General features: G+C 44.6%; 1 protein-coding gene across 17 annotated transcripts; it reads right to left on the reverse strand.

Annotated features, from left to right (window-relative positions):
* Positions 1–1,176: 1,176 nt before the first annotated feature.
* Positions 1,177–14,035, reverse strand: PIGV (phosphatidylinositol glycan anchor biosynthesis class V). 17 transcript variants are annotated; one of them, XM_081308028.1, is made up of 7 exons: positions 12,940–13,218; positions 12,207–12,267; positions 11,347–11,397; positions 10,381–10,463; positions 9,966–10,100; positions 4,788–5,909; positions 1,177–3,442 (listed from the first exon to the last, which is right to left on the reverse strand). In XM_081308028.1, exons 5-7 carry the CDS (start codon positions 10,041–10,043, stop codon positions 3,161–3,163), a joined length of 1,482 nt encoding a protein of 493 aa, XP_081164154.1. In that variant the 5' UTR covers positions 10,044–10,100; positions 10,381–10,463; positions 11,347–11,397; positions 12,207–12,267; positions 12,940–13,218; the 3' UTR covers positions 1,177–3,160. The 17 variants fall into 17 exon arrangements, with proteins under 17 accessions (XP_081164154.1, XP_081164167.1, XP_081164153.1 ...); XM_081308041.1 differs by having other exon boundaries at positions 12,721–13,218; XM_081308027.1 differs by lacking the exons at positions 11,347–11,397; positions 12,940–13,218 and adding an exon at positions 13,225–13,813.

Genomic DNA, 14,035 nt, shown 5'->3' on the forward strand with positions numbered 1-14,035 from the left:
TGTGATGACACAGAATCAAACTCTTTCCTGGCTCAAGGAATAGGCAGAAATTGCTCAGTGGGGTCAGTGATCCTCCTATCATTTGTGATAGCTCGTAACCAATCAAATGGTGCCAGGAAGCAGGATAAATGCCATTTTAGTCAACCTTGGATTTACAATTTACCCATTCATGCTGCTGTGGCTCCTCTTACAATGCTTACCAGTCAAGCAAGAAAGGGCACTTGAGGATGGAAAACCAGTCACCGGTTACCTTGCAGAGAAGCAGCTTTATTCACCAGGTGTCACTGTTCTCCCTTGTTCAAAGGAAAGATCACTTTGGTTACTCCTCCAGAATTGCACCCTGAGGATGGAGGTTTCTTCTACTTGTTGAAAGCAGGAAAAATTGAAATACTTTCCGCTACAAGTAACTTGTAGGGATTAAACCCACGGATGCTCTACCACTAAATCACTAAATTACATCTCTTGTTCTTTGTTGTTGTTGTTGTTGTTTTTTTTTTTTTGGTACCAGGGATTGAATTCAGGGGCATATGCCCACTGAGTCACATCCCAGCTCTATTTTGTATTTTTTATTTAGAGACAGGGTCTCACTGATTTGCTAAGTACCTCACTATTGCTGAGGCTGTCTCTGAACTTGCAATTCTCCCTGCCTCAGGCTCCCAGCGCGTAAGCCATGGCACCTATTTTTTGAGGCAGGTTCTCACAAATTGCTAAGGCTGGCCTTAGATTGAAATCCTCCTGCCTCAGCCTCCTAAGTAGCTGGGATTACAGGTGTGCACCACTGCACCTAGCTAAAATCACATTTGTGTCAGTGCATAAGTGCTTAGATTGGGGTAATTCTGTTTAAGTAGCCCTCAAGATCTTAAAGGAAAAAAAGGACCTACAACCCCCCCCCCCCAGTGATAACAGCATCTCCCTTAGTTCCTGAAAACACGCTCAAGGTCATATGGCTGATACACAGGTTTGTCCTGAGGACAAGCATCATCCAAACTCCTGCAAATATTTTTTTTTTTTTAAGAGAGAGACAGAATTTTAATATTTATTTTTTAGTTATTGGCAGACACAACATCTTTGTTTGTATGTGGTGCTGAGGATCGAACCCGGGCCGCACGCATGCCAGACGAGTGCACTACCGGCTGAGCCACATTCCCAGCCCCTGCAAATATTCTTTTTAAAAAATATTTTTTAGTTGTCAATGGATCTTTTGTTTCTTTTTATTCATTTGTGGTGCTGAGGATCAAACCCAGGGCCTCACACATGCCAGGCAAGTACTCTAGCACTGAGCCACAACTCCAGCCCTTTGGCCATATTCTTAACCTTGACTTTTTTTTTTTCCAAGTGATTTTTATTATCATTATTACTATTGTTATTTAATTTGTAAGGGGATCAAACCTAAGGGCCTCATGTGCTCTTCCACTAAGCTATACTCCCCAACCCCTCTTGGTTGTAAAAAGTTAATTCTATTCATATATAAATTAGAAAGTTGTTTATCTTTGCAAGCCACCCGACACATACCCCATTCTGGGGATTAAATTCAGGGCCTCATGCACGTGAGGTAAATGCACTAACATTGAGATACAACCAAAGCCCTTTTATTTTTAAAAATTTGAAACAGGGGCTGGGGATGTGTCTCAAGCGGTAGCGCAATCGCCTGGCATGCACGGCGCACTGGGTTCAATTCTCAACACCACATAAAAAATAAATAAAATAAAGATATTGTGTCCACCTAAAAAACTAAACAATAAATGTTTAAAAAATAAAATAAAAATAAAAATTTGAAACAGTCTCTCCAGGTAGCTAAGATTGGCCTCAAATTTGGATTCTCCTGCCTCAGCCTTTCAAGTGAGTTGGGATTACAGGTATGAACCACCACACCCAGCGTGTAAGATTTTTCATATAAACAGATGCACAAATGAAAAAGCAACTTCAAAATGGTCCTGAAAGATGACATTGAGGAGGCCAATGATCAAGCAGCCCAAAGATTAAGAAGAGTGTGAAAAGCAGGGAGGCAGAAGTCATTGCTCTCTCTCCAAACTGAAGGACAATCTGTATGTTGAAGAGAGACCCTGGGTATAACATCTTACTTGAAGATTTAGAAGACAGCAAAGATATGAGGTAGAAGGCCTTTTTCAAGCTCATGGGCAGGACCATCTGATTCTTCACAAGGGCAGAATTTATCAAGAGACTGTGAGAGTAAAACCCTTGAAGTCTGGGGGTCCTATCCCTCTCCTTCTATCAGTCAGGTATGCTAGAAAGAAAGGTGAGGTGAGACTTGGTGCATGTGAGAATATCCCAAAGCCTCATAGGCTGAAGACAGAGAAACTGACCACAGCCAAGCTGGAGGAATCAGTCGGAGACAGGCTCTTCTGAATCAGATTCTTCCATATCACTGGAAAGCTGAGCTCTTCCTACAAAGAAATTTACTAATGTGTGTCATGAGGGGAAGAACATCCTTTGAAATAACAACCCCAGTGGCCTTTTGAATAAGTCTTAAAACTAACTAAATAAAATTGCATTAAAAAAAAAAACCACCTTCAGAAACTTCCCATTTAGAGAAAAAGGTCTCATTTTCCTATTACTACCACACTGTCCAGTCCACACCATCTTGTGTGGACTATCACCAGACTGTCAGCTAGAGCCTTTGATGAAATGCACATTTAAATAATCTACATTTAAATTTAAAGTGGCAGGTTTAAGAATGTCTCCTGCTATGTTGGTTGACTAGACAGATGCAGGTGTACTTTAGACTTGAGTAAGGTATCACCACTTACAGCGAAAATAGTTACTACTCTTAAAATTTGCTCCAGCCAGGACCAGAAAGGGCTCTTTGATGGCTCACCAGTCTCCAAAAACAAAGGGGTTCTAATGCCCACAAGGATGATCCCAGGGCAGTGCAGGCAGTCCCTGTGTGTTATCTTCTTCTGGTAATGAGGATTGAACCCAGTGGTGCTCTGCCTCTGAGCTATATCCCCAGCCATTTTTATTTTTTAAAACAGGGTCTCAACAAGTTATCTGGATGGACTTAAATTTATGATCCTCCTGCCTTTGTCTCCTGAGTTGCTGGGATTACAGGGGTGTGCCACCATGCTTGGTCCTGGTCTGTCTTTTAACTTTGAAGAAGATGAATTAAGTTGGCTTCTAGTCTGTCCTTTGAGACTCCAGGTCATGTCCAAGGCAGGAAGTTGCAATGTAAGAGTAGTCCCAGGAGCCAGTAAGTCAGGAAGTAACCTAGGATATATCGAGTGACTGAAGAGCAGGTTTTCCAGTTGTACAAAAGTTCCATGATAGAATTTCTGGGTATTTTTTGTCTTGGTGGGAAGTCTTCCACAAGAGGTATCCAAGGCTCTGTCTCTAAGGATCTCAACAGTGGCTCTTGATTCTGAAGCAAGTGAGCTGGAAACCAGTACACAATAGGAGTGGAGGAGCCCAAAAATCTGGTGAGAACCTAGAAATCATAATAATAAGAAAACCCACACATTTATTGGAATGTCACTGATGCTAGCTGGATCAGTCTGGGGGGCTTCTCTGAGGCTGGGAAAACTATGGCCCAGTGACTGGAAATGAATTACACTGGAAATGCAGTAAGAGCTAAGAAACTGCCTTATAAAAAGATGTGATACATGCGTGGCAACCTCCATGTTACAAATAGCCACACCTTTAGATTAATTACCACAATAATGGGCCAGTCAACATTAAACACTCTATGAAGTCTAATTTTAGCCCAGGGAGTAGATCTATATTTTGGGCAGCAATTTGGGACTTGAAAATCTGAGGAGGCTCTCTTATTAGGTACTGATCACTTATCCTACAGGGTTGGCAAAGTTGAGGGAAAGGCGGAGCAAGGGATCCTATGATTTGAACTTACAGAAGTTCAGAGCCACATTTCCAAATGGACTCCCAACCAACCTGGAAATTCTAAGTGTGGCTGGCACTCACTCTCTGAGTTAATTTAATCACAAACACAGAATGCTACTTCCTAATTTCCCCTCTTATCCACACAGCTCAGAGAACTTCACAAACACCAATGCTTGTCTTTTCAAGAGATAGATGCTGTTAAGGAGAGGTCAGCACTGCGACAAAAGACTTCCTCAAGGGATGTTGAAACTGGGGCCATAGTCAAGAGCAAAAAATTAGATGTGAGATCAAACCTCTCCATATCCTTCTGTATTGCCATCATCCCAAACACTGGACAAGATATCTCCCCTGAAAACAGCACCTGTCTGAGCTCAGAGTGCCTTCAGAAGCCAACATGGATATGTATGAGGGAAAGGTCCCCAGGATATCTTTGGTGCTTATTCCTACATTTCGGCTTAATTCACATCCTTTAAAAACTCTCATGCTCTCTCCTGTGCATAGAGTATTCCTCCTCTGCTTCTTATGTTAAAAAAAAAAAAATTCCTTGTTGCTCTTGAGGACCCTGCTCAAATATGGTATCTTTCTCAACTCCTTTGGTGAGTTAGCGACTTCTTTTTTTTGGTTCCACAATAATTTATCTAAGTTTTTTTTTTTTTTTTTTTAATCTCAAAACAGCAAGCCCACTTCCATCCCACTGTACTATAATTTTATCTGTCTCCCTGTTTCTACCATGGGAGTCACTAAGGCAGCAATTTTATTGTACTCATGTTTCATCCTCAGAGGTCTGACCCAGGGTCTTTCTTATACAAACAAAACTCTCAAATAGTGGTTAACTGAATAAATTCGGTACTGGTCACTGAAATGGGACTTGTTTCTCCTGTCCTTGGGGTTTTGCCTGTATTCACATCCTCATCCCAGACAGGAATCCACCTCACCTGAACATGCATGCACAGACCTCCAAACAGCAGCAGCACTGTAGCATGAACCAGGTACACAAACACCCGTGGACTGAGGAAGCCAGGATCAGGCTTCTCTAGGGCCTTATTGTTCTTGTTCCTTTGAAGCCCAAGTGTGAGGCAGAGCCAAGGGTGGGTGGTCACATATGTCCAAGTTGCCCAGGCAACTAATATAGCCACTGGTGCAGCCAGTAGAAAATTGGGTACCTGCCTAAGTTCATAGTATCTCAGAAAGCCAACATTCCAGTATACATCCTGGATATAGTTATATATTAGAGGAAGTTTCCAGGAGCACCACGGCGGCTTATTTCCCTCTGTAATCCGGTAGCCCTTGTCCACAGCTAACTGCACCAAGGGTTCAGGAATGGAGTGGGCTGAGCCTGGCAGACAGAACTGGGTGTAGGCATAATACTGAAAGAGGGCAAAGGGAAGGCTGAGTGTGAGAACTGACAGGCACCCAGAAGCCATCAGCTTCAAGAGTTGTTTCAGGGGGTTCAGCACCACAAGAGAAGAGAAAAAGCCTCGACATTGATTATGCAGGAGGAAGCCAACACTGACCAGTCCATTGGAGCGCACTCCAGTAGCAAGAGCAAAGAGGAGCCCACTAGTCCAGCTTCGTCCCCGCTCTAGCTGCCCCATGGCGCTGAATGTCAGGAAGGCAAACAAAGCTTCTGAGTAACCAGCTACCAGGAAAACATTGGCAGGGCTGAGGCAGAAGAGCAATGCTGCATAAAAGGCCTGGCGGGGACAGCGCAAAACCACACAGCTCAGGTCATGAAGTGCAACCGTGGCCAGCACAGAGAACAAGGAGTTGAATGATGCTACTGAAATAAGCAGGCAACTCCGCTGGCTCAGGAGCCCCCTTAGGGGTCTCAATAGTTCAGTTCCCACCAACAGGACCAGGGGGAAGCCAGGGAAGAAGGCAAAGTTGTGCTCATAGAGGTATCCATGCTCAGCAATGAACAAGAAGTGTTCAGCATCCCAGCGAGAGAGGCCACCCAGAAGACCTTCCACAAGCTGGTCCAAAGAGCCTGAGGGAGCTAGGCGGGGAGGAGAAAAGGCTTCTGCATGGTGATCTGGGATGATGGCATTGAAGAGGGCCTGTGGGGTGAAGGAGAACCAAGATTTCAGTTGAATAAATGAAAAGAAAGTATTACCACTAAATAAAAAACCTTGCGGGGAGGAAATCAGGAGCTTGGTTTTGGACTAGTCATTTCTAGGTTGGACTCTGTGGTGCAAATGTCAATCAGTTATGAGATATACGAATCTGCAGGTGAGAACAGAGATCAGGTCTGAAGAGATAAACTGGCAACAGAAATGCATGGATGGTTGTTTACAGACTAAAGGAGATCACCTAGAGGGGAAGAACAAGTACAGAAGTATTTTTTGACAACTTAAAAAAAAAAGGACCGGGGATGGCCAGGGATGGTGATATAAGCCTATAATCCCTGTGGCTCAGGAGGTGGAGGCAGGTGGACTACAAGTTTGAGGCCAGCCTCAGCTTTTTTTTTTTTTTTTTTTTTGTAGTTGTAGATGGACAGCATGCCTTTATATGTTTCATTTTTTTAATGTGGTGCTAAGGATCGAACCCATTGTCTCATACATGCTAGGTAAGTGCGCTGCCACTGAGCTACAGCCCCAGCCTCCAGCCTCACATCTTAATGAGGTCCTAAGCAACTGAGCAAGATCTTGTCTCAAAGTGAAAAACAAAAAATGGCTGGGGATATAGCTCATGGTAAAGCACCCCTGGGTTCAATCTCCAGTACTAAAAAAAACGAAGAATGAATGAGAGTGAAAAGCTCTGTTAAATAACTCTCAAACACTACCGATAGGTCAAAGTTAGATGGAGACTGAAAACTGACCTTCAGTAGTGAAGGTATAGATATGGGTGAGCTGGGTTTAGCAATGTGAAGGTCTCTGGTGATTTTGACTAGAACTCTTTCAATGGAATTGAAGAGAGAGAAGTTGTCTCGACTGAACTCTAAAGAGACCAGGAAAAGGGAAATTGGAATCAGTGAACATAATCAGTGAACATGATTTTAAGGTGTTTTGCTATGATGGGGAAGAGAGAAAGGGGGTAATAGGTGTATGGCAATGTGGGATCAAGAGAAAAAGTTTTTGGTGGCTGAATTTAGATTTGGAAATAAATATTTGCATGCTATTGGGAATAATCCAGTGAAAATAAAACCATTGAATATGTAGAAGAGAGGGAAGAAGGGCTAGGCAGACAATAGGGGATGGAATCTGCTAGACAGGTAGAAAAGCTAGCCCTAAAAAAGAGGATAGACCATTCATCCAACCTTCAGTACTGAAGGCACAAAGGTGAAGATTTAGGCAGGCTGATGGAAGTGGTGGAAACATGTGGAAGGTCTCTTCAATTTTTCTGAATTTTCATTCAGGAAGGCAAGTTATCATTTGAAAGTAATGGGGAGAAGTTGTTAGAGATTTGAGAAAAAAGGAAGACAAGTTGCCTATGACTCTGGCTCTCAAAGATAGGCTGTAGCACTGGAATCATCCAGGGAGTTTCATAAAATATTGATGCTTGGGCTAGGGATATGGCTCAAGTGGTAGTGCGCTCGCCTGGCATCATGCATGCGGCACTGGGTTCGATCCTCAGCACCACATACAAATAAAGATGTTGTGTCTGCCGAAAACTAAAAAATAAATATTAAAATTTTCTCTCTCTCTTTAAAAAAAAAAAAAGAATGTTGATGCTTGGGGTCCCACCTCCAGATTTGATTTAAACAGCATTAGATTTTTTGTTTGTGTTTCTTTTCTTTTTTTTTTTTTTTAAGAGAGAGTGAGAGAGGAGAGAGAGAGAGAGAGAGAGAGAGAGAGAGAGAGAGAGAGAGAATTTTTAATATTTATTTTTTAGTTCTCGGCGGACACAACATCTTTGTTGGTATGTGGTGCTGAGGATCGAACCCGGGCCACACGCATGCCAGGTGAGCGCGCTACCGCTTGAGCCACATCCCCAGCCCCTTGTTTGTGTTTCTGATGTGCAGAAATTTATGAAGGAATGCACCAAGATTGTTACATGGCACTGATGACTCCCTGGAGTTAGTAACCTTATATTAAAAAAAAGACTAATTCACTGGGCATGGTGGTGCACGCCTGTAATCCCAGCAGCTCAGGAGGCTGAGGCAGGAGGATTGCAAGTTCAAAACCAGCTTCAGCAACAGCAAGGCGCTAAGCAACTCAGTGAGACCCTGACTCTAAATAAAATACAAAATAGGGCTGGGATGTCATTCACTGTCCAAGTATCCCTGAGTTCAATCCCCAGTACTACCCCCCATCAAAAAAAAAATCCTCAGAGGAGAAGAATTACAAGAGTTGGGATAATAGGAAAGACAGGAGATAGTGATGACAGAATAGGCTGCTTAAAACTGAAATTTGGGGGGCTGGGGATGTGGCTCAAGCGGTAGCACGCTCGCCTGGCATGTGTGCGGCCCGGGTTCGACCCTCAGCACCACATACAAACAAAGATGTTGTGTGCGCCGAAAACTGAGAAAATAAATATTAAAACTAACTCTCTCTAAAAAAAACAAAAAACAAAAAACAAAAAACTGAAATTTGGTAGCGAGTGGTTGGGTGTAGAGGGTATTACTGTCAGAGTGGTGAGGACCAGATCACTAGAAGGGAACAGGACAATGAAGTAAGGGACCATAGCACTGGATATATTATCTTCATTAATATTGAAACCACAAAGACATCAACAGAAGTAATGCCAGAGAGAGTGACAGGGAACCAGGAGCTAAAACTTTCAAGGAGTAACTGTCATTGACAGAGATGATAGCAACAATGAAGTGACTAGGAATATAATCTGATGGCATGAGCTTTAGATCTGGAAGTAGGGGGGAAGAGGAAGAAACAATGAAATAGCATTTATTGCTGAAGGTCTTTTTGCCCCAATAGATTGTCAGCTATTTAAGAAAAAAACTTTTACACTCACATCTTAGCACAGATCTTGAAATACAATAGGTACTTAATAATATTTTGGTGGTTGAATGAACTTCAGGAACTTGAGAAAACATACTGTTTACAAAATCACCATCTGAATTAGAATGCAGTTGTCTTGGTTCCCTATCCCAGATGCTGATTTGCAGTATTGTTCCTTTGGTTCTACCAATAACTCAACCAAGGCTGGTTCAGGGACATCATTGAGTCAGTCTCCCCAGCCTGGGAGTAGGAATATAACCTCATCTTTAACCCATTTCTCTTTCTGATTAGATTCTTTATCAGGTCACTTCAAACAGTATAACAAATGGGACAGGAATGACAGTCACAGATAATAGCCCTAGCCTCCAAGTTGAAGATACTTTAACTAAACCTGGAATACAACGGAGCCTGCTATGCCTGATATAATGGAGGAAGAGATAGGGAAGGTGGTTTCCACAAAGGAACCAGCTAGGAGCTTCACAGAGAATGGTGCTGGTAATAAAAAGGCATATATAATTATTTAATGTTACATCTCTAAGGAGTTGAAACATTCAACATGATTCACTCATTTATAAACATAATATTAAGGACCTACTGGCACCAGGCACTGTGCTAGGCACTGAATAGTTAATATATATGTGAAATTTGATTAAAATTATATCAAGGGCAGCTTTGGGGGAAATGGAGTTGAAAAGGGGGCAAAGGCACATATATGTGGGTGAGGTAGCAAGGGGAAGACTCCTAAGGGGAGAGAAGGAGCCATTACTGACAAATGAATATACACAGATGGTCTCAGGACTTGCACAATGCCACCTCCCTCCCACTCAACTGACTGATACACTATTCAGTCTTCTGGTAGTCCAATACTTTGAGCTTCAAATCTTAAAAGTATCTTTGTCAAGAAAGATCATAAGATTATGGTTATTGCAGACTACTACCTTCAGAGGTAGGAAACCTGAGGTCTAACTCTGGCCCTTCTCTATAATTCTAGGGAAGTCATTTAACCTTTCTGGACTTCTGTTACTTCATAAGTAAAAGAGGGGATTAGAGTAATTTATAAGATTCCCGCTGACTTTTCAGCTATAAAGTCTAGGTTTCTATGGTTCTAACCACATGGAGGGGCACAACAGGCAGGTAGAAAGGAGAAGGGGTCTATTCTTTGTGCATTGTCCAGTTATGTAACAACAGCATGATCAGGACTAAGAATCAGAGACTGACCTGCAGCATCAGAGTCAGGACACGGCAGCTGACCGCAAACCTAAGCACCTCTTTCCGTGATGGATCCAGGGGCCACATAATCTCACCACCAGGAATCCAGGAGTGTTGCTACCAGAACTGAGTTTCCTCGGGTTTCTAAACTCCAAAATCCAAGGAAGAAAACATCATACATGGGCCAAAAGCAAATGTTTAAAACATTCTTCATAGGAATCTCCCCCTTTAACATTACTATGACACATGTGACCACCTAACTTCCCAGAGAGGAGTATCTTAAAGGCAGATAGGACCACTGGGTATCACTCTGAAGCAGTGTATTTTCGTCAGACAACTTCCTCAAAGATAAATATGAAGCTATAAAAGTAAGCTCATAGAAAACCTTTAAAAGCCTGTTGAAGCTGGGCACAGTGTCAAATACCTGTAATACCAGTGGCTCAGGAGTCTGAGGCAAGAGGATCACCAGTTTGAGGTTAGCCTGGGACATTTAGCAAGACCTTGTCTCTCTTTTTTTTTTTTGTGAGAGAGAGAGAGAGAGAGAGAGAGAGAGAGAGAGACAGAGAGAATTTTTTTTTAATATTTATTTTTTAGTTTTTGGTGGACACAACATCTTTGTTTGTATGTGGTGCTGAGGGTCGAACCCGGGCCGCACGCATGCCAGGCGAGCGCGCTATCGCTTGAGCCACATCCCCAGCCCCGAGACCTTGTCTCAAAATAAAATTTTAATAAGGTCTGGGGATGTATGTAGCACAGTAGTAGAGCACTTGGCCAGCGTGTACAAGGTCCTGAGTATAAACCCCAGTCCTGGTGGCAGGGGTTTGTGTGTGTGTAGTCTGTTCAGTGTTCCTATGTAGGAACTAAAGATCTGAGTTTAAGTCTTGTTACTTGCAAGTTCTCATTTATTCACCAAGCCTCAGTTCTTTTGTATATAAAATGGGATCTGACTATCTCTTTTGTCTGTCACAAAACTGTCATGATGGTGTAATGGGCTACCACGTGAAGTACTACACACATCTATGTTGTGGTTGCTATTATTTGATGTGTGACCTTTCCCTCTTGCCCAGAATAATAAACTAGCTCCCAAACTAGAGTCCCAAAAGTGGGGCACAGAACCATACTAGAAGGCCATAATAACTACACATGCCAGCTTAGCTCTCTGATGTGTGTTCAGCTGGTCTGTTAAATTAAGTGGAGAAGGAAAAGAAAACCACTACTCAGCAGGACTTCAGCCAGCTCCCATTGCTAAAACAAACTTAGGGCTAAGACAGAGTCTACTACTAGAGATGAAGAAAACTGTTATTTCCCATCTCTTTTTTGGAATGGTAGCAATGTATAAATAATTCAAACCCTTTGTGAGGCACAGAATGCATTTTAAGACATTTTTTACAATTTCTTGGGCAAAGTAGTAACAGCTCCTTCAGAACTTTCAAACACCAGCCTGGGAAATCAGAAAAGAGGGCAAGAACATCAGAAACAGTTTGTTGATTTGGGATGAATAACTATGTCCAGCTAAAAGAAAAAAAAATATTGAAGCAGAGATATTTTAACAAGGAAGACTGGAAGGCTCTTTTTTCTCTTAGCTGGCAAATACCTACCAAACCTGTAAGTTTCAAGTATTTCTGGAATTCCAACTAGACGTGCCATGCTTCACTGCCCTCTGACACTGCTTGTTTAGGCTGTTTGTGAGGACAGGACTTCACAGCACAACTGTATTCCCAGGAACTAGCATACAAGCAGGATACAAGCCCGTATTCTGAACGAGCAGTAGTAGGGACAGGGCACAGTATCACTAGTTCGCTAACTCGAGATAGAAAATCGCTGCTCCAGGGATTTCTCCCTTCACGTTAAGAGTAATATGACAAAGTCACAGAAGCCAGAGGAAAACAAAATTTCTCCAGAAAGGGAGTCAAGTTGGCCGAAAGCAACAATACTCTTTTCTTGGCACAAGGGGGCGCTTGCTGCTTACTCCATCAACATGCCAGGAGGAAGGGAGGGACCCCTAACTCTATCGGTTTTCTCAGGAAAATTCAGTTTTAAAGGTAAGCTTCTGAAACCCTCAGAGAGCGGCGATACTTTGTGAATCTGCCCAATATCCTCAACATCTCACTCGATGAATCGAGAGAAATCACAGGCACAACCCAACCTCACACTGATGCTCCTCTATCCCAGGGCGAGTTCACTTTATCATCCTTGGCTTCCCACCCACACGCAGAAGAGAAGTTGCAAACAAAAAAGCACTTAACCCACCTCTGCCTCTTGACTAGACTTGCATTCTTCCTTTCCTCTTTTCAGAGTCAAGCTCTGGCCTCTGCGACCACAGGAAATTTGTAGCCCACAATTAGTTCACAGATACAACAAGCAAAAGAAAGCCAGTCAATTCTCCCTCTCAGCTATTTCCCAACCTCACTTTCCAACAAACCCCTTGCCAAATCACTGACTTTCTTGACTGGCAGGGCACTTACGGATCAAATAGTTTTAGTCTTTTATTTTCCCGTGAGATAAACAGGCTTCAGAGATCTCATTAGACACTGAAAGGCCCGTATAATTACCATCGCCATTTTATGGATGTGGAAACTGAGGCTCACCGGGGCCAAGCGACGCACACGAGACGACTTAAAAAGTGTCTCGTGTTCTCTGCTTTTTAAACCTCACCCCCCAGTCAAAGGGTACACTCTCTTTCCCACACAGGACCATAACCCAGGTCTCCAAAGCCTAATCCAGTACTTCCTCCAATGATAAGAGCTCTTGCTGGTACGCTTACGGTAGATGGGCCCTATCTGGGAATTTGAGGAAGCCTGTTAACTGGAGGCCCTCGAATTAACATCCTCGGTGGGGTAAAGTCGCTCAGAACCAGGATCCTCAAGGCCTAAGGCCTCGCGGGCCGTCCCAAGCCAGGAGCCGCCTTTTGCCAGCCTTGCCATGTCCGGTGCCTGCTGCTTTTGGACACAGATCCCATCGGGGTCGGGGCGTCGACCCTCACCCCAAACGAGCCTCGGCTCTGGGGACACTCCCGAGGGAGCCGGAGTCGGGACTGGCTACAGTGCCGGAAGCAGGCGAGGGCGGGAGGCCATAAAGGAAGAGGCGGCGCCGGAGGCCGCCATGGCAGAGAGGCGGGGCTCCACGGTTCTCTGCAGCCTCCGCCTCATTTCTCTCGGCCTCGGTTTGACAGCTTCCCTCCCCCCAGAACTCCAAGGCTCCGGAGATGGCGTCCCAACCCTCCGCGCCCGCCCGTCCGGTCCTCCCCCTCCGGGACGATCTACAGCACCTCCATCCGGGACCTGCGCAGCCCGCGCCTGCGCGCTGGCTTCGCCGACGGCGGCCCCGCCCCGCTCCTGCCCAGACTCAGAGTGGCCCCGCCTCCCTCCGCGGCAGCCATGTTAATTCCGGGCGAGCGGGGCGGGGACCGAATCCCGGCGCGGCTCGGCGTAGCACCTTCCCGCCTTGGTGGTGACACCTGAGGAGTTTTCTCTCGAACTGTGCCTCCTCCCCACCCACTAAACCTCGACTTCAGTCATTGTGCCGGGGCTGCAGTGTCAGCGTCTGCGCTCTAGTCCCTGTTCCACCCCGTGAGCGCTCACTTGAGTTCCCGATGTGGGCGGAGGCTCTAGTAGTTGGGGACTGCCCCGCGACCTCTTCGCAGAAGCCTGAGCCGTGCTTTCCCTGGTGTCTGGCAACGACGACTCAGCACGGGGCCTGGCACAAAATATACATTCTCTGAAAAGTCAAAGAAAAGCCTTCTTGGGGTTTCTGTGGCTAGCAGCGGCACCCTGCGTCCTGGGGGTGAAGAAAGTGGGGGATCCCCCTGACTTTCCCCTCCTGCTTTCCTGCGACCTCTGTCCTGCTTCAGACCCAAGCCCCACCTGAGGTGGCCAATGAGCATGGTGAAGGAAGCCGCAGAGAGCACCCCCAGGACTCCTTTCTCCTCCCTCACTCCGTTTCTCTACTGGGAAGCGCGGCCAAAAAAGAAAAGAAGGAAGCTAACTCTAATAAACCGTCTGTTAGGGAGGGGCGACCAGTTGGTTCCCCTGTAACGGAAACTGTTAGAACAACTTTGCTCCCTCCTAAAAGGAAACAGA

Source organism: Spermophilus citellus (genome assembly GCF_964194105.1).
Source record: "Spermophilus citellus genome assembly, chromosome: 9".
Taxonomy (NCBI): Eukaryota; Metazoa; Chordata; class Mammalia; order Rodentia; family Sciuridae; genus Spermophilus; species Spermophilus citellus.